The sequence below is a fragment of the Procambarus clarkii genome, chromosome 4, assembly GCF_040958095.1.
Source record: "Procambarus clarkii isolate CNS0578487 chromosome 4, FALCON_Pclarkii_2.0, whole genome shotgun sequence".
Lineage (NCBI taxonomy): Eukaryota > Metazoa > Arthropoda > Malacostraca > Decapoda > Cambaridae > Procambarus > Procambarus clarkii.
Genome location: NC_091153.1, coordinates 7,964,044 through 7,984,962, shown reverse-complemented (window position 1 = coordinate 7,984,962; position 20,919 = coordinate 7,964,044). Strand labels below are relative to the sequence as shown.

At 39.3% G+C, this 20,919-nt stretch overlaps 1 protein-coding gene across 7 annotated transcripts; it reads left to right on the top strand.

Moving 5' to 3' along the window:
* Positions 1-171: 171 nt before the first annotated feature.
* On the top strand, positions 172-19,178 carry LOC123751452 (kielin/chordin-like protein). 7 transcript variants are annotated; one of them, XM_045733542.2, is made up of 16 exons: positions 173-396; positions 2,537-2,759; positions 3,351-3,533; positions 5,155-5,343; positions 5,735-5,830; positions 5,962-6,150; positions 7,011-7,199; positions 8,849-9,037; positions 9,786-9,968; positions 11,569-11,757; positions 13,116-13,304; positions 14,343-14,531; positions 15,722-15,931; positions 16,158-16,364; positions 18,281-18,472; positions 19,044-19,178. In XM_045733542.2, the coding sequence occupies exons 1-16, from the start codon at positions 294-296 to the stop codon at positions 19,063-19,065; spliced, it is 2,742 nt and encodes a 913-aa protein (XP_045589498.2). In that variant the 5' UTR covers positions 173-293; the 3' UTR covers positions 19,066-19,178. The 7 variants fall into 7 exon arrangements, with proteins under 7 accessions (XP_045589511.2, XP_069188843.1, XP_069188838.1 ...); XM_045733555.2 differs by lacking the exon at positions 9,786-9,968 and having other exon boundaries at positions 172-396; XM_069332742.1 differs by lacking the exon at positions 11,569-11,757 and having other exon boundaries at positions 172-396.
* The last annotated feature ends 1,741 nt before the right edge of the window (positions 19,179-20,919 follow it).

Here is a 20,919-nt window from a genome sequence, read left to right as displayed (position 1 = left end):
ACCTAACCTATGCCTATATATGCACAATATGCTAATATATTATAATACTAATTTATATTTGAAAAAATTCTTGTTTTGAATGAACAGCAAGTTAAAATTTATGAATGCATCTGTGGGGGCGACCGCTGGATGTAATGGACTTGAGTCGAGGACGGGTTGCATAATTAACCCATCCTCTCACTCAACAAACTCCCGTCACGGTGGATGATTGTCCGGTGATTGCAAACAAAATTTTAATATATTTTTGCTCATTTTTATCTACTCGCTCTACGTGGGCGAACTGAAGGTGGTGGATGTTCGCGGTCAACATGGAAGTCTTTCTAAAGTGTTCTTATCTGCAGTGTTTGGTGGTGTCTTTGACATTAGTTATATCGATGGTGTCTACGGTTGAGCCCGGTGAGTTTTATCCAGTGGCCAGATTCACGAAGCAGTTACGCGAACACTTGCGAACCTGTACATCTTTTCTCAATCTTTGATGGCTTTGTTTACAATTATTAAATGGTTAATGAGCTCCGGAGCACCAGGAGGGCTGTTTATAGCAATAACAGTTGATTGGGAACTTTTCATGCTTGTAAACTGTTTAATAAATGTAACCAAAGCCGTCAAAGATTGAGGAAAGATGTGCACGTTTGTAAGTACTTGCGTAACAGCTTCATGAATCTGTCCCCAGTCAGTATGTGTTATTGGTGATTAGGAGTGAGTGGAGAGCGGGTGTTATCCCCCTTGTGCTGTCATGGGGTCCTGGGCTTAGGTAACCTGTGGATTTACCAGACTGTTGTAGTCGTAGTGTGAGGGCTCTGCCGTGTGACATTAACATAATTGTAGCAGTTTGATCGCCATGTCGCCTATTTTTGAATAGAAGCCAATTTAATTCTAGAAAAGTCTAGTTAAGGCTGGAGACTTTACCAACTTTATGCACAATAACACTGGCCGCTGTTAGTGGATTCCCGCCAAACACACACCGAAACTACGACGTTGGTACAACGTTCGAACAAGTTTTAACACCTAACCAGTTATAACAACTAATATAGCAAGTTGTAACAACGTTCTAATACGTCATAAACACGTTAAGCCAAGATGTAACAACTTTATTAAAAGTTGTAACAAGCGGAAAAGTCTGTTTCCAGGGTTGATGCAAAGACTTTTCTTATTTAGCTCAGGTGTTGCAGGCCTGCTACACACGAGCATAAACAAGCGTACTATCCCAATTACTTGAACTGGACGGTAGAGCGACGGTCTCGCTTCATGAAGGTCGGCATCCAATCCCCGACCGTCGAAGTGGTTTCGCACCATTCTCATCCCATTCCAAATCCTGACCCCTTGAAAGTGCTATATAGTCGTAATGGATTGGGCACTTTTCCCGCCATCAAGATAATGTTATTAAAACACGACTAAAACAGAAGCGAGAAAAGAAACGGGGAAAAAGTAGGAAACCCCACCTTCATTTAAAACGTTGACCCAAATATCACAGTAACAAGGTTATCGCGAATAACCGAACTAAATTACGGGCTCACCATAGCCCGTGCTACATGAAAATTTCCTTCAGAGTAGCTAAATCTAAAACAACGGGCGCTTTTCTCCTGATAGTTCCCTTCCTCTCGACCTTTGAAGATCTCGCATTAAGTGATTTACGTGACTTTAATTGTTTAATGTCGACCACTTTTTTTTTTTTTTTTTTTTTTTTTTTTTTACTTGCTGTATATGAAAAGGGTTGCAACTATTCTACGTTTCAATATCGCACCCTAAACAGAAAGAGGGAATTTTTGGTTTGTTTTTCAACGAATTTTACATTTTCAATAATTCTCTACAACCATAAGTTTCAAATGAAATCATTTGACACTCTTCTATTACATTATCATACAATAAAGGATTTGTATAAAGGGGATTATCCAAAATGTTTAGTTTTAGGAATAAAAGTAGTCGGTTCCCTAAAAATATATGCCAATATTTCATGTTTACAAATATTTATAAAATCAATAAATGAACCTAGGAATAGTTTGATACAGATTGTAGAGACGTAAGCTCTACATGTAAGGTGTAAATTTCATGTAAATTGGAAAATTATTTTGTTTACTTGACAATAAATAAGGTCAAAGATTCTGCTACCTGCGGTTAAGGTTGACATCGACTAATTTCCTCCAGAATTTTCACCCTTTCAGATAGGATTACGTTCTGTTAGGTGTAAAAGTTTCATGCAAATCGGCAGATAAAAAATGAGAAATTTGAGAAAAATCTTTATTTTTTTGGCATAAAACTAAATATTAAAATACTTAATTATATGCTATTGTGTTATCTTAGACATGATTTAAATTGGCCCTTGTTTGAGAATTTTTTACAATTTTGGAAAATTGACAAATTTTTTCTCATTTATGCTACGATGCCGAGACTTGGACCAGTTGAACCCAATTTTATGTACTAGTCAAAAAAGTTTGATTTGAAATCGAACCAGTTTTCACTTTCTGTATATTTTCGTAAAACGGCCTCCTTAAACATTATTTCTTCCCATACTATCTCACGCTAAAAATTTTCCCCTCAGACATTCCATGTGACGACTGCTGGCGTTTCTCTTGCGAGGATGCGAATGGATTTACCCACGATGACGGCAGCAGTTGGTTCCCTGACGAGTGTCACCAGTGTACGTGCAACAGAGGTCGTGCTACGTGCAACAAGTTCGAGGTGGCGTGCCCTGCCAGGCCCTTGAGTTACTGCACGGAAGTTCCTGGCCCCTGTTGCCCCAAGTGGAACTGTACGGTCGCTCGGTATGTCTGCAGCTTTGTGTATTTCGAAATAGTTTGTGTGGCAGGTAGGCTGTTCCTGCCAGACAGGGTATCGGGTCCCGATTGATTTGGATTAAAGTCAATCGCTCTACCGTCCAACCACTTGGGCTGGACGGTAGAGCGACGGTCTCGCTTCATGCAGGTCGGCATTAAATTCCCGACCGTCTAAGTGGTTGAGCACCATTCCTATTCCCCCTGTCCCATCCCTAATCCTTATCCTGACTCCTTTCCTAGTGCTATATAGTCGTTATGGCTTGGCGCTTTCCCTCTGATAGTTCCCTTGGATTCAAGAGTACGTCAGTGACGACCTAACGTGACGAAGAATTTATAAAATAATCAATTTAACGTACATAGCAAATAATTTAAGACCTAATCCCCCCCCCCCCCTCCCATTTAACGTAAATATTTGCAATTTTTTTATATTCCCCAATCATATGTGATTGTGTAGTTCCTCTGTATTAACGTCTTGGTAATTTAAGTCTAAAATTCCAGTGAAATTTTGGTAAGAGCTTGTATGATAAATTGATGTAATGAAAGTAATGATGGTTTAAGTACAGTAGCACTGTTTTCCAGCGGGTGTACTGAAGGTGGAGTGTACCATGAACTGTTCAGCACATGGCAGAGGAGTCCCTGTATTACACACGTATGTACATCTGCCGGTGTATTGAAAATAACAAAAGACTGTCCTCCACAACCCCATGCCAACTGTGAGAAGGTTGTTATAGAGGGAGAGTGTTGTCCAGAGTGGAAGTGTGGGTGAGTTAAATGTGTAATTCTTTAATACCAAGTTTATTGATTTAGATTTAGACTATTAATTCTTGTAAATATTGCATTGGCGTGTGAACTTTTCACAATTTTAGTTGCTCACAAGTTTTAATTATTTAACTAGTTTGCTTAACGTCTATATAGGCATAAGTCAGGCTTCATGAAGGCTGTTAGTTCTCGCAGTAAAACCCGTTTTCCATATTTTGCTACTCGATAAAAAGTTAGTTTTGACCAATTAGAAAACAAAAGTCCGAAGCCACTTATCATATCAAGGCCAATGTTTGCAAACCTTATTACGAACGCGTCGCATTTTTTAAGTTTAGTGGATTCCGTAAAAATAAATTACCTGAAGAGCTAATGAGAATTATAACTATTAAACTACCAACTCTAAATATGAAAATCTAGAGGTTATCGTGCTCTGGTGGCAGTAAAGGAAATAGACTAATCCAGGTTTACCTCCATATTGGGAAAAATAATTCCTTGATATAAGTTACGGACCCCAAGACTAGGACACAGGCTATAAAAAACTCCTCACGGTATGAAAACAAGGGTTGGAAAACCTTAAATCCTAACGTCCCCGGTTTAGGTTTATATTTAATAGTTAAAACAAATTTTAAATGGGAATAAGCAAGTCAGCCAAGCAGAAATGTTTTAGTAAACCTGCTTTGGTCTGTTAAAAAAACAGGCCTGGGCGGGTATGAACCTTTTCTTATGAAACCAGAAGTACAAGATTTATTTGCACCTATTGAACAGGGGAAACAGACCGCTCTGATTTTGACGAGATAGTGGGATACACGCGCACCTGTGACCACACTACTAAAGTGCTTCATAAAATTATAAAAGTTTACATAGCCACCTAAATAAGCCCGATCTGAACTTCATTACTAGATTAATTTTAGTGTTATGGTACAGAGAAGCCTCTATGGTCACTAATGTGCAGGCGATGAGTCCAACGTGGCTAAAGTACGTTGACCAGACCACACACTAGGTGAAGGGACAACGACGTTTCGGTCCGTCCTGGACCATTCTAAAGTCAGATGAGAATGGTCCAGGACGGACCGAAACGTCGTAGTCCCTTCACCTTCTAGTGTGTGGTCTGGTTCACTAATGTCGTATTTTTTTAACATTCTAAACTAATATATAAACCAGGCAAGGCTTTCACATTTGTGATGCGTTTCATAGATTCACTATAGAAAATGCTTGACACTCGTGTAGTGTATTCAGCCTGCGTAAGATAATCGAAGGACTGATATTTTTAGTGTGCAATCTCTTAATTTTTACTTGTTAGTGGTAAATTAAGATTTGACATGTTTAACAAAATAAAATTGTAACATTTGTAGGAATCTGTATGGAGAATATTAGTTGCAAAAGAGAAACTTGTACAAGTAAATGCTAAATGGGGGGTGGGGGACTCTACTTTACGTTTGTCTAGTATGTCGGTATAATAATTTTTCTAAAGAGTCTTGAGCAAACTTGAAATATTTAGTACAAATGAAACTAATCAGTTTGACAGTTAACACGGCCCATTTCAACTCCTACAATGAGGAGTTTATAATGGTTTTCCAATTCATAAATTAGTGAATTGTATTCTAAATTGATTTCTCCATTTAAGTATTGGCTGTACTAATGATGACGGAAGTTACCGAGAATTGTACAGCTCCTGGCAGACGGATCCCTGCATAGTTCACATCTGTACCCACGTTGGGGTACTCAATGTAACTAGACAGTGTAAACCCAAACCTCACCATAACTGTCAGGAAATTAATGTTCGAGGAGAATGTTGTCCAAACTGGAAGTGTGGGTGAGTTAATTACTTGTTCAGTAATGTATGTGGTATAATTTTTCCTAAATCTGCTCTAGAATAAAGTTTTCAGAGTTCCGGCAAAATGTCGACTAAAGTTCTAACATAGATTTATAAGTTGAATCAATTCTATGGCGTCTCACTAAACACTTTTCTCGGTAAAATGCTTTGACTCGTCTAGTTAAATACCTATCAATTTTGCTATTATTGTCATTCTAAATATATAGTTTTCATTCTTTACATTCACCGTGATAGTCTCTTGGGCTTGGTACCTTCTTTTGATGATTAAAAACTCTTATCCCCTTGCCCCAATAATGGCCTGTTTGGTGTCCAGAGATTTTATATTTGACAAAAGGGGAGGACGTAAGCTTCAAGGTGTTCTCTCCTTCAGGCCAGATTGCACATTGGTTAGGTGTGCGGGTCCACCCAGTGGCAACTGCTTCCCATACAGACCACCGCTGGCATGCTGTAACGAGTGGAATTGCAGGTAATGTATGCGTTTCGTGTATTAAACCTGTTTTCATGATGAGTAAACTATTATAAATGTTAATGCAATATACCAAGACGTTTATCATATTGTAAATGTTGTAAATCCATCCACTGTTGTAAATCCATCAGTGGATGTGTTGACGAGCGAGGAGTCCAGCACGAGGTGGGAAGCCAGTGGACGAAGGATCCCTGCACCACCTCGCTGTGTACCGAGGCTGGCATTAAGGATGTCCGGAAATACTGTCCCCCATTACCACCCCGTCCAGGCTGCTCTCCCCATACACCCAGGGGGGAGTGCTGCCCCGTATGGAACTGCAGGTGAATTTAACGTTGATAAAATGTTTCATTTCGTTAACTTTGCTTGCTTGCATTTTTTTCCACTATTGTTGATGCTGGTCACTGATGCTAGCTGAATCAAAACACTTGATAAAGGTAGTTTCTGATTAGATACTTAACACTGTTTTCCCCTCTGAACCACTCTTAAGTACTCTTTTCTTTTCCTATTAAACTACTTCCACCCCATTCATATAGGGACCTAAATACAACTTTCAGGGTCTTGCCAATTTGTTATTTAACATTTGTTAAAAAGCAGCAACATGGTATAATAATTTTTAACCTAAATTCAACAGGAAAGCCTCAGTTTTGTTAATTATTTCTTACTTTCTCTTAATTACTTTATCTAGTGTCATACTCTAGATTTTCTTCGTTGAAAGCCTGGCACGGGTATTAGTCATTACCTGCAATCCAGTACTACTAAAGTTGCGTGTCTTAAATCTTTATACCAACGGTTTTTTTTTTTCTTTTTAGTAAGAATCTTTACTTTCGTCGTCGTAACTAGTAAAGTACACTCAAAATATGAAGTCTACTTACAAACAAAAATTTAATGTAAAAATGTGTTGGTCGAAATAAGTGATGAAACCGGGGAAGATCTCAAATATATGGTAAAGAGCTTAAGATTTGATGATGAAATGTAGGGAAACTGTGTTCATTAATATGGCGGGTGAAGTAATTCGGTACAATGAATAAAACGATGGAAAGGTGTAGTAAATTTGTTACAAGCACGGAAAGTGTCAGGTTTGCCAGATAATATAAATTATAGGTATTATCTTTCCTATTTTGACTCAAAAAAAAATAGTTTGATGAGCCTTATATGGACGTTGATATCTGCCAATTTTTAGTGGCTGTGTTGACGAGCGAGACGTGGAGCACGAGGTGGGAAGCCGGTGGACGAAGGATCCCTGCACCACCTCGCTGTGTACCGAGGCTGGCATTAAGGATGTCCGGAAATACTGTTCCCCATTACCGCCCCGTCCAGGCTGCTCTCTCCATACACCCAGGGGGGAGTGCTGCCCCGTATGGAACTGCAGGTGAGAGTTTAGAAATTGATTTTCACAATAATAGTTTAAATTTTACAATATGATTCACGTCTACCACGTGCACGTTCATGAGTTGTATATTTATTATCCAGTCCATCCCAAGTGCCCAACTACTTGGGCTGGACGGTAGAGCGACGGTCTCCCTTCATGCAGGTCGGTGTTCAATCCCCGACCGTCCAAGTAGTTGGGGCACCATTCCTTCCCCCCGTCCCATCCCAAATCCTTATCTTGACCCCTTCTCAGTGCTATATAGTCGTAATGGCTTGGCGCTTTCCCTTGATAATCCCTTCCCTTCGCTTCATGTTGATCGGCGTTCAATCCCCGACCGTCAAAGTAGTTAGTCTTTCCCCTACCTCCGTTCCATCCTAAATCCTTATCCCTTCAAACTTCTATATAGTCGTAATGGCTTGGTGCTGTCTCTTGATAGTTCCCTTCTCTGGGTAAATAATGGTTTGGACTTTGGGTATTTATGAAAAAGTAACCTGGTAATGAGATAGATATGAGATAGTTTAAAGAATGTTAATGGTGTATAAAAGTTCCGGTTTATAAATAATAGCTGCTGCATATAGATAAATAGGTCTTATACAATTTCCTAAAATGTTAACATAACCATGACCTATGTTTTTTACGGGAGACATCTCCCGTCCACGAGGCTCACCATAGCCCGCGCTTCTTGCCCCGCTCCTGTGCCAGGTAAGTTACGGGCTCACCATAGCCCGTGCTACTTGGAACTTGTTCAGAGTAGCTGAATCTATAACGACAAAACAAATGTTTTTTTTACAATTGTGGTGCGTATTAAAAAAAATGATTAAAGTGTGTAACGCAAAATGATCTAAAATAACGCAGTATCTTAACACCTGGCCCCTCCCCCCCCCCCCCCCACCTCATCCAGTGTATTTGTAATGTCTTGCATAAGCTTCCCAAACATCATTCTGCAGATGTTCAAAGCATTGCAGAATTTATCTATTGCCAATAGTTCACATCTTTGATCTACTAATATCCAATATACTCCAATTTTTTTAATTTTAAATTTCATTACATCCACCACCTCCCTTCCATCTGCTGATGACAGAAGTTTAAAGTTAATTTAAACAATAAATTGTATTCATTTTTATCCCATTTTAATACCATAGGTGAACCAAATATCTCGTCCCACGACCCGTGACCTATTCTATATCTATACATTGCCGTTCAGTACCTATCCAAATTCGTGTCAAAAGATTGAATTTTTATATTCAGATGTGCACCATTACGCATTTTGGTCTAGATTTTCAGGATAATTGATTCAAGGTACAAAATTTCAAATCTTCCTAAAACTAGTTTTTTCGGCTTATTAAACTTCAGGGTAATGAATTTCACAATGGAGCATCGCGAAAGTGTCGAAAGGCATCTTCAGATGTATTGACCATTGTCATCTAGTTTCCCCATGAATAGAAAGTGTGCCGTCCGTTTCTTCTTATGGCTTTGTTGTTAAATGTTGAATAATAATAATCCTCCATTATTGCCCAGTTTCGGTTTATAAATTTCGGTTAAATTTGTCCAAATGGTAAAAATTCTTATTAATTTGATATTATGAAGGAAACGGCTTAATTTAAACGAAACTAGATTATTTCAATCCGAGATTTGAAAAATGTTTACAGTGGCTGTGTTGACGAGCGAGGCGTTGGGCACGAGGTGGGAAGCCGGTGGACGAAGGATCCCTGCACCACCTCGCTGTGTACCGAGGCTGGCATTAAGGATGTCCGGAAATACTGTCCCCCATTACCGCCCCGTCCAGGCTGCTCTCCCCACACACCCAGGGGGGAGTGCTGCCCTGTATGGAACTGCAGGTATAGTGCCACTAATGTGGTGTCCTTGCTCCATTCAACAAGTTGGCATTACCAATATGAGAAATAAGCTAAATGGTTTTTAATTTTAATAGTAATCGGGCACTGAAGCTCTTGGGTCACGACTCATTTGGACAGGGGGGAAACTGCATGTGCAGATGGTAGAAAAATAACTTTAATGCCCTACAAGGCTCATTTAAAGGGCCTGGGGGAATTTGCCTGAGAAGTGTAAATCTGTCAATCCATTCGAAAATTACCTATTCCAAAGTCGGTCGTAAGGGTGGTGTCAAATATTTGGCTGCCAAATGACGCTGTAACTGGCCTAACTGCCTGTTAAACTACCGCTTGCCACAAAAGCCAGACTCCTAATGATGGCACAGTTGCTTCACACACTCGCTGAACATTTGACACTTTACCGAGGGTGCCAGATGGCACTCGAGGCTTGGTACATTCTGTTGAGAACTTGGAACTTGTTAAAAGTATTTGAGTGGTTATAACACTAGGTTAGTTTACCAGTTGACTAGTATTACAATCGTGCTGCATTTCCCACTCATTGAATTGATAAACTATTTTAATTTTCATAGCACTGACAACGTAAATTAAACTTTTGCATATATTCTGTAGTACTTTTACTTTAAATTACATAATTTATTTCAATTTGATTTTTTCAGGATTAGGAAACGAAAATACAAAATGTAGCAAAGTATTGCTAATCAATATTAAAAGTTCAAATTTCAATGGTTAATTTTAGTGATTCGCACGAGGTCCATGAAACGGGAAGCCAGTGGACGAAGGATCCTTGTACCACGTTAATATGTACCCAGACTGGTATCAAGGAGGTACGGAAGCACTGTGACCCACTACCCCCGCCACCTCGTCCAGGCTGCTCTCCCCACACACCCACCGGAGAATGTTGCCCCGTTTGGAACTGCAGGTAAAAAAAAAAGACTAAACCACACGCTACCCGCCAAACACACCGGAACTACGACCTTTGGTACAACGTTCGAACAAGTTTTAACACTTCCTAACCAGTTATAACAACCAATATAGCAAGTTGTAACAACGTTCTAATACGTCATAAACACGTTAAGCCAAGATGTAACAACTTTATTGAAAGTTGTAACAAGCGGAAAATAGTTTCGGTTTGGTTTTCCAGGGTAGAAAGTGAAGGGACGAAGTTTCGGTCCGTCCTGGACCATTCCCAAGTATATTGGTCTAGGACGGACCGAAACGTTGTCCTTTCAATGTCTAGTGTGTGGTTTGGTAAACGTATTTCAACCACGTTGACTCCTCGTCTGCAGGTAGACAAATGTGGGTTATGGTGGGGACCCAGCTGGCAGTGGTCTTGAAGGCGGTCTGCGGCGTACATCTAAGATGCCTGTAATTGGGCAAATTTGAGTTAGTATTTTGTTTTAATTGTACCGCAAGCACAGAGCGGGAAATAATTTCCCACTCGCAATCTTCAGCACTAATTTAAAAATGTGCAGAAGTCTTTTATCCCAACGTTAATGAGTTGTGTCGGACATAAAGGTCGGTTCTCTCATACATTTCAGCTACTTGTACCTAAGAACATAAGAACAAAGGCAACTGCAGAAGGCCTATAGGCCCATACGAGGCGTAATAAAAATTTCTAGAGACGTTGCGCCTTGTATTCTCTAGATACAGAAATATAATCCACACTTAGTCTTTAAAAATTTAAGTACACGTCGGAATAAATACATTTATGAGTAAAAAATAGCAATTTATAAACTCTTGCATAAATTTTCAACCTCCCCGATGAAGTACCATTCTATTCACCCGGGTTGTAAGAGACTAGAACCTGGGACACCACAGGCCGAAGCTGTATAGGTTATCTCCTAGAGCTCAGGTGAATGAAATGTTCATGTGAGGCATCATTAAATTTCATAAACTATACCTTCTCTTCCTTTCCCTCTGCTATCGTGACGAAATAAGTTACTCCTGACTATCAACAAGTTTCCCCCCCAAGTGAAGACTCGTAGCTATAAAGAAAAGATTCACTAAAGTATATGATCATCCAAATACGAAGCGACCCACGTTGAAAATGGCTCAAAATTCCTTCCTAGATAAATGGTGGTAATTTATTCTCACGTTTCTCAGTGAAGTGTGTTACCGCGGTAACATTTCTTTTCTTGGGGGGGGGGGGGGTGTAGGTCTTGAGCGGTAGGGGGGGGGATTATACAGGAGAATTTTCACAACTATTTTCTTCAAGTTTGTCGTGGGAAGGAAAAGAATTGTAAAATGTTCATTTGTTTTTGAACCGGTTGAATTCACCGTAAGATTGAAATAACCCTTGAAAAAACTTAACCAAAATAAGCTGCTTCATCTCTTGATAAATAAGAAAAGGTCAAATCCACTTTGTCGGTTTTTTTTTTATCTATTTTACATAATCTTAAGTGTTTCAGTTTTTATGAGTTCAAATTTAACTGTAAGGCGCTAATAATAGTGTAGCAAAATATAATGCTGAAGATAATATAATGACCTATACAATTTGTTGGCCATTTTAAATTTTACAGTGGGTGTGTTGACGAGCGAGACGTGGAGCACGAGGTGGGAAGCCGGTGGACGAAGGATCCCTGCACCACCTCGCTGTGTACCGAGGCTGGCATTAAGGATGCCCGGAAATACTGTTCCCCATTACCGCCCCGTCCAGGCTGCTCTCTCCATACACCCAGGGGGGAGTGCTGCCCCGTATGGAACTGCAGGTGGGAGTTACTAACAAATGCATCTTGTCGCATTGATATCGCTTAAATTTGACAAATAAAAGCCGTTGCGACTATACTAATTATCTTCAAAATTATATTTTTTTTTACCAGTCCCAAAAAAATTAATTAATCGAAGTTTGGTTTATGGATATTAAAGAAACTTAGTTTCTCATTATACTCAAAGCTGTCTTCGTGTTTATCTTTTTTGCTTAATCTGGCTAGTTGTATTATTTGCCATTCACTGGTATTTTCTACAGCTTTCCTAGCAGTGTCGTTTACGTGGTCGGGAATGATTTTGAAAGGAATTTAGGTATGAAAAATAAAACTTGAAACCAGACATAATCTAATATTTTGCACCAACTTGTTTTAGTAACTTATGTCGATGATTAATACTCTCGTGTCCTCTATTTTGAAGTTGTAGATCATCAGTCAATGTACTGTAATATCTTTTCTGAGAAATGAAAAAACGACAAAAGTCGGTTTTGTATTGCATGCAACCAAGATATTGAGCACTATTTTTTATTAACTAGACAGAAGTCCCCAAAAGCCCATTTCTCCTCGTCCTTCAAATGTATTTATAATGTCCTTCATAAGCTTTCTAATTTATTAATCCATACACTCAAAGCTTTGCAGAATTTATCCTCCCGGCTACACTACACATTGTGGTCTTCTGACGGCCAATAAATTTTTAACTGTTCATCCCCTACCTGCTTATTAACCCCCCCCCCCTCGTCCCATCCCGAATCCTTATCCTGACCCCTTCCCAGGGCTGTACAGTCGTAATGGCTTGGTGCTTTCTCAGTCCCCCCCCCCCTCCACCTTCCCCACCAGCTTGTGCTATAGGCTTAATTTAAGTTTACAATCTTAATTTTGTAAGTTTACGCATTATGGTACTTTTGAACCTTTTAATACAAAAAGTTAGCCAAAGGTAACCTATTTTTTTTGTATCCATGCATTGTCGTTCAGTGCTGATCCTAATTTTAATTTTCAGATCATTACGCTTTTCAATTTCAGCGTATTGCATTCTGAAGTATACAGATCTTCAAATAGACTTTTGAAAACGGTAAATTTGCTTATATAGGAACTTTAGCCTACGATATACATAAAGCTAGAAAAGGAGTGTTTTACAAAAGACTTCTTAAAAAGTCTGCTACGAAGCCTCTTCAGAAGTTTAAGCAATTATTCCATTTAGACTAATATCTCCTATAATATAGTGCTATCCATCCTGCTTTCAGGGCTCTCAAATTCATTCATATCAAATTTAATATCTACTAATGTTATAAATATTGCAGATAATAAAAAGGGTAATTTTCATTTGACATTTCAGTCCGTGATTTGAAAGATGCGTGATTTTACAGTGGGTGTGTTGACGAGCGAGGCGTGGAGCACGAGGTGGGAAGCCGGTGGACGAAGGATCCCTGCACCACCTCGCTGTGTACCGAGGCTGGCATTAAGGATGTCCGGAAATACTGTTCCCCATTACCGCCCCGTCCAGGCTGCTCTCTCCATACACCCAGGGGGGAGTGCTGCCCCGTATGGAACTGCAGGTGAATATCTCCTGGGATGCCCAGATGTTTGGTTTGTCTTGATTGCCAAAAATTTTTTAAATTCTTAATTCTTTGATCATTAATTAATATGCAGTTGGTTTGACTAGGTAGCTATGCTTCCATTATGCAGGTTAATGAAGTCTTAACTGGTAGAAATACTGATTAATAACTAGTCTATTGTTTCACACCGATCCTGCTCCATATTCCTGTGTTCGGCAACTGCTTAGCTCAACTTTGATGATTAAAGATGGAAAATATTGAGAGATTCGCTCATTAAATTATACCTTCAAGGTAAATGTACAAATTATATTGAACAGCATTTAATGATCAGTTTGAGAATGCTTAGGAGCATGGAAACTGCATTTATATGTGCAATTACTTGTACAAAAAGGCACAACTGGTTGTGTTGATAGTCTTGCAAAGCCCACGATCAGGCATAGCACCTCTGCGTGATAGAGGCGCTGCATCGCCCGTATTCCGTGCCTGGGGAAGGGGGCAGTGCATAGCCCAATCTCGATTAATGATGTACATATTGACTTCTGCTCAAATTAGGCTGATTCCATCCTGCTAAATATATTGATTTAAGGTTATGATTGAATGAATCTTTGCAAACAATAAAAAGGATGACTCCGTGAAGTGTGGGCCTGAACACCTACATGAGAAAATACAATTATGGTGAAGATATTTAGGGATTCATTATTTTTTTCCAATAACTGTGGGATGATTTGGTCAGTTCAGCAGCCTTTTATGCTATCGTGATGCCTTGTGTACTAATCTTCCAGCTTCCCCAAACGTGGTGGTTTTCTAACATAAATCTCGGATTTAACTTTATTTACTTTCATATTTTTAAGTCATAGGTGATACTGGAGGATTACCGTAGCATCTCTTCCTTCTCTGCCGTCACATTTAAACATATTTCATCCATCCCAGACTATTAGGATAAATTATCTTTTAAGAAAATTTTTAAATCTTGTTATAAGGTTCAAGTAAATTGAAAATTTAAGGGCAATATAAATGTTTAAAATGCAAATCTAACAGTGGGTGTGTTGACGAGCGAGGCGTGGAGCACGAGGTGGGAAGCCGGTGGACGAAGGATCCCTGCACCATCTCGCTGTGTACCGAGGCTGGCATTAAGGATGTCCGGAAATACTGTTCCCCATTACCGCCCCGTCCAGGCTGCTCTCCCTATACACCCAGGGGGGAGTGCTGCCCCGTATGGAACTGCAGGTGAACTTTGATTAAACTTTTTTCTTGCATAGGTGACATTGAATTGCTTAAATTCTTTAAACCATTGATACATTTCCCTGTCTGTCACTTCTGATTCAGAATATCTAATCTAATCCTCTGAAACACACTATAATTGTAATTTTTTTTTATTACCCCCATCCCAAACCCCCATTCCTCTAGTGACCTAAATTGAATTCACCTATTTATGTAACCCCTGTTTAACACTGTAGAAAAGATTACAAAATATTTTGAACCTGAAGGTCTGTAGATACAACTTTATTCGCACCCCCTACACTATTGTAGCACTGAAGACGCTTCAAACTTTTCTTTACAAAGGTGTGTTTTCTGTAAATGGTGTCGAGCACATTGACACATAAGGCAGCATTACCTGTCTTTTTGTGTGGTTTTGGAGATCTTAAGAATATTCAAGCAAGAGCCAAGCACTTTTTGAAGGGATGAAGGGTAGAGTTTCTCATTGAAATTGTAAGGAGCATATAAAAGTTGAGACAAGGTGTAGGATGACTGTAGGAATAAATGTGGTGCATGTAGTAAAGACAATCAAAAACGCAGAAATTCCATAGTTTTTTTTTTTTTTTTTTGTGGTTATACAGAATACTGGTTAACGCAGCAACTATAAGAATATCCTATCAATTATATTGGCCCCCATACATTACTTGAATCGCTGTAATACCACTTATTCCAGTCGCTGAGGTTTGATATGCCAGATAACTTCTAAAAGTTACCGCGGACTACAAGAGCACTGAACAAATCCACATGGCCAGTGACGAGGATTCGAACCTACGTCCGAGAGCATCTCGGACACTGCCTTAATCGACTGAGCTACGACATGGTCAAAAAGACTTGCAACCAGACGTTCTACTGAGCTTACTTGGATCCTGCAATGTAGTAGGTTCGAATCCTCGTCACGGCCCTAGTGGATTTGTTCATTTGATGCATCACGCTATTGTGATTTTGTTACAAGAACATATTTGCTCACTGAAGTGTACATCCATTGTAAGTTATCTCGATCCGGTAAATAAAATCAGCCGGACATCACAATAGGCCTTCAATCTGCCCCCAAACCCACTGAAATATGCCATACAGACTTCTAATTTACCATCATAAAGTTCTTCCATTAAGAACTTTTGACAATTGAATAGCCGATGCAAATAAATTTTCAAACATTTTAGGGATCCGATTGCCGATTTTAGTGGATGTGTTGACGAGCGAGGCGTGGAGCACGAGGTGGAAAGTCACTGGACGAAGGATCCCTGCACCACCTCGCTGTGTACCGAGGCTGGCATTAAGGATGTCCGGAAATACTGTCCCCCATTACCGCCCCGTCCAGGCTGCTCTCCCCATACACCCAGGGGGGAGTGCTGCCCCGTATGGAACTGCAGGTGAATATTACAAATCTTCCTTCCAATCATTTTCTATCTGACCCATATAGTTTAACACTTGTCAACTTGTAATACCAAGGCCTTAATATGAAAACATTTTTCTAATTTTGCAAACTTTAGATGCTTCCTTATTGCTCTAGATTTTAATACTTCTATTCCTCAAGTTGTAGTTTGTGCATTGTTTACTATAGATTTATGATAAATAATTTAACTTCCTTTTTTGAAGTCGAACCCTCAATGGCTGTGTTGATTCGGCTGGTGTCAGCCATGAACTAAGCAGTCATTGGAGCACAGATGATCCTTGCACGACCCTGCTGTGCACCACTGATGGAATCAAAAGAATCTTCAATCACTGTGAATCTCGCCCACCGCCATACCCAAGCTGCTTTCTGTACACTCCACCAGGGGAGTGTTGTACATCATGGAACTGCAGGTAAATTAAGTTATTTTGCAGATCTTTTGAGATTCTTGGATAGTCTAAAGGAAAAGGAAATTTGGCTTAGATTAAAAGGAGCAAAATTTTTATAGACCTTCTGCAGTAGTAAGAATCTGTTTTTATGTAGCAAATTAATTATATAGATCATTTTAGGTAACTTAAGAAAAATTTAATGTAAAAAATATTGCTAATTCCTCTCTACTAAATTTTAAAGTACAGAAATACTTGGATAAACCTCTTATGGTAAGATTCTTTCGCACATTTCTTAGTTTTAAGTTCTTGCTTGGTTTTTTGGTTCCCATAAACTATACGTTTTGATATTAACTACAAATTCGTATGTCGCTTAAGAGTTTCTTAATACACATTTCCTCACACGAACTTTCACTCTTGGAATCTTAAGTGTGAGCGGTTTTTAGTAACTTTAAACTTAACTTCCAAGAATAAAGGCAACCTAGGTTACTAACCACCAATTTCCTTTAAAAATTCTTGCCTGGTATTTGAGTGACCATAGAAGAAATTGTGATGTCTCTGCATTGCATTACTGTGACTTATGGACATCTTAAGACATTAATGGACATGTGACATCTCAAGATGACCTGACGAATCGATAAGAAAATCAGTAGGCGCAGAGATGAGGATTAGAAAATCATTAGGTTCTAAAGTTAATGTAATCCAGTAATCTTTTAGCGTGTCACGCCTCTATTAAGTTGTCCTAACTTAATCTCATACTTGAATCGGCAAGTACCTCGGTGGTACTCGTCCCCCCCCGACTTCATCAAATTGGCTTTTGAAAGTCGTTTTATTTTTATAGGGAGATTAGGTAAAATAATTCTCTAAAATGCTAAGCCAGACAGGCTCTGTACCACCACTGGAGTTTAAGTAGCTGTCTGGTGTTTGAATCCTTGACTTAATTTTAGTTGGAAGTTCAACGTTTAGTTATATATAACTGAACAGCCAGCCTGTTGTGACTTGTCGAGGTCTCCTTAAACCAACGGGTCACCTTTCCCCCCCCCCCCCCCCCCAAGATATAAATTAAAACGGGCAGTGAACTCCTGGTACCAAATATTCCGCCCTGACTGTAATTGCCTTACGACGCATACCACTGTTGGTACTTTGGTAAAGGGTGACTCAATACCTCTGTTTGAGTAGCTTCTTGCTTGAATAGTCTTGAATAAATTCGTTGTATCGAAGCTGGAGGGTGAAGGTAAGCTGTATTGAAGCCCAAGTTAATAATCTTGCTTTGAAGGCACCGTTAGTCTAATGATCTACTGCATTTACAATGTAATATACATTTTTTTTTTTTCAAAACTGATACCACTTGGAACAGATTTTAAGTTTTTTATTTGATTATAGAGCACTTTTAACCTAGTTTGGAAAATTTTAATGTAATGAATATGCATTGCTTAATTTATAACCTTTTATACATTTTGATTCAGTAAATTTGTGACAATTTGTATAACTAAGCACTCTGAATTAGACGCAAATAATTATAACATTACATTTGACTAAAATATAAGGTAAAAATCAACTTGCTTCTTATTGGAAAAATTCTTTGGAAAATAAATGAAAATGAAACAATCAATAACCGGTTATTAGTTTGCAAACACTAGTTGCAAGTGTAAAAATTTTCCCGAATAATTAAAGTTGAACAAAGGCATTGACAAAAGTAAAAAAAAAAATATTAGTTTCCCTAAATCTTTTCTGCTAACTGGATGAACCTTCGATATCATATGCAGGCGATATCGACTTGAGAATGGTCCAGGACGGACCGAAACGTCGTCGTCGTCCCTTCACATTCTAGTGTGTGGTCTTGTCATCTTCGATATCATGCTGTGTTCCGCACAGAAAAGTCTGAACGCTTTTGAATATCCAATATTTTGAGTAACTCTGATTACTACCATTGTTCCTTTCAGTGGCTGTGTGGACAGTAGCGGCGCGTACCATGTTCTGTACGACACCTGGAGTCTGGACCCGTGTACCAGGCTCCTCTGTACCACTGGAGGGATAGGAAAGATGAAGGCAGAGTGCGTGCTTGGAGACCCTCCACACATTAGTTGCAGAAGACACACTCCAGCGGGCGAATGCTGTCCAAAGTGGAAATGCAGGTTTGCAAAATGTGATTCTATTACATTATTTAATTAGACTCAACGCATTTAGGTTTAAAATTTAAACTAATATTAGATTATAGAATCAAATTTACATAGACTAAATTATGTGAGAAAGCTGCATGAACGCGCAAGCCATAGATCACTTAGAACTCTTTGACCAGGCCAGGATTCGAACCCATGCCGTCTAGGATCACCCCCTAAACGTACACAGTACAGTGACCACCGCACCAATGATCGTCTATTGGTGACGATCATTGGTGCAGTGGTCACGGTACTGTGTACGTTTAGGGGTGATCCTAGACGGCATGGGTTCGAATCCTGACCGGGTCAAAGACTTCTAAGTGAGACTAAATTATATTTTGAATTTAAATTATTCTCATATAAAATACTTGAGTTTTGAAGCATTCCATTGAATCTTGACTAATAACATTAAAACGATAATTAGGATTTTAATTAATAGTAACGGGTGTAATGGTCGAACGTAAATATCACCTGTTAATAACTATAGTGTAACCCATATTACAATCAGGTGGTTTCCTGTCATTCATAGTGGTAACATCTGTTTCAGCACCTCGTTATACAAGAGATAACTACCCACCTGGAACCTGTTTTCTGTCGTGGTTAAAATAGCTAATATATTAATGTTAATTTTAGTTGTAAATTATATTTTCTAAATTATTAATAAACTGGCAATTTGATATAATTTTTATTACAAATGTCTAGCATATTTTGGATATTGTGTACATTGGTGAGTAAAGCCAATAAAAATCTAAAGTTTAAACAGTATTCTATTATAAATACTAGTTGGGGTTACCGCCCACCAAACACACACCGAAATTACGAAGTTGGTACAAACGTTCGAACAAGTTTTAACACCTAACCAGTTATAACAACCAATATAGCAAGTTGTAACAACGTTCTAATACGTCATAAACACGTTAAGCAAAGATGTAACAACTTTTAATAAAGTTGTAACAAGCGGAAAATAGTTTCGGTTTGTTTTTCCAGGGCGGTGGGCCAGATTCACGAAAGCACTTACGCAAATACTTACGAACGTGTACATCCTTCCTCAATCTTTGACGGCTTTGGTTACATTTATTAAACAGTTTACAAGCATGAAAACTTCCCAATCAGCTGTTGTTATAAACAGCCTCCTGGTGCTTCGGAGCTCATTAATTGTTTAATAATTGGAAACAAAGCCGCCAAAGATTGAAGATGTACAGGTTCGTAAGTACTTTCGTGAATCTGGCCCCTTGTCTTTATCTCCTGAATTCATACACACCTTCTCCCCTTTTTGGTCCAACCACTTGGGCTGGACGGTAGAGCAACGGTCTCGCTTCATGCAGGTCAGCGTTCAATTCCCGACCGTCCAAGTGGTTGGGCACCATTCCTTCCCTCCCCCATCCCAAATCCTTATCCAGACCCCTTCCCAGTGCTATATAGTCGCAATGGCTTGACGCTTTCCCCCTGATAGTTCCCTTGGATTCACGAGTATATCAGTGACGACCTAACGCGACGAAGAATTCATAAAATGGTCATTGTAACCATTTCTAGAAGTCTCAAATCTCTACAAGCATCATCATACCACTCCCCTCTATCACCGTAACCATTTTCACTATACTCTATCACTAATCGAAAGGTTGAACCCAGTACGCGAATTATCACCAGAACATTATTCAAATGTGTGCTAAACCACACTTTTTATTAATACATGAGGTACATCTGCATTAGTGCAGCTACCCTAGACTATATGGAGTACAGTGTGTCAAAAAAGCTAACTAGGTGGTGCTAAAAATCCCCATCATACAGAGGCATGTGATGGGCAGTCTGCACTGGCAGACTCCGGAAGCATTTTGAAGATAATACCACTGCTACCCTATTCACTCTTGTGTTGATAAGTCCCCATCTCGCAGGATGGTTAGTCATACAGGGCCATATTAGTAGCGTGCACTGGCAAATTTTTCTAAACACAAATGTTTAAACAAGGCTAAAACTCCATGGACATTTATTTACACATTTCGTATGCAGCTTCATCGAATGATGTGTGGAAGGTGGTTTCTCTTGAAAGGTCTCGAGACTGGATCCAACCATGTACAGACTTTACTTTCTCTTGGTATGTGGGTGCCTGGGGCCAGATTCACGAAGCAGTTACGCAAGCACTTATGAACCTGTACATGTTTTCTCAATCTTTGGCGGCTTTGTTTACAATTATTAAACGGTTAATGAGCTCCGAAGCACCAGGAGGCTGTTTATAACAATACAAGCATGAAAACTTCCCAATCAACTGTTAAACTGTTTAGTAAATGTAACAGAAGCCGTCGGAGATTGAAGAAAGATGTTCACATTTCGTAACTGCTTCGTGAATTTGGCCCCTGGGCTTGTCTCAGTATGCAAAACTTTCTGACATCGATGCAACGTAGAATCCATCGCGATTAAAACTACGT

Coding starts and splice junctions, on each gene's coding strand:
- LOC123751452 (XM_045733542.2), top strand. CDS start 294: ATGTTCGCGGTCAACATGGAAGTCTTTCTAAAGTGTTCTTATCTGCAG. Junction 5,831..5,961: donor TGTAACGAGTGGAATTGCAG/GTAATGTATGCG, acceptor TAAATCCATCAG/TGGATGTGTTGACGAGCGAG. Junction 15,932..16,157: donor TGCCCCGTATGGAACTGCAG/GTGAATATTACA, acceptor CCTTTTTTGAAG/TCGAACCCTCAATGGCTGTG.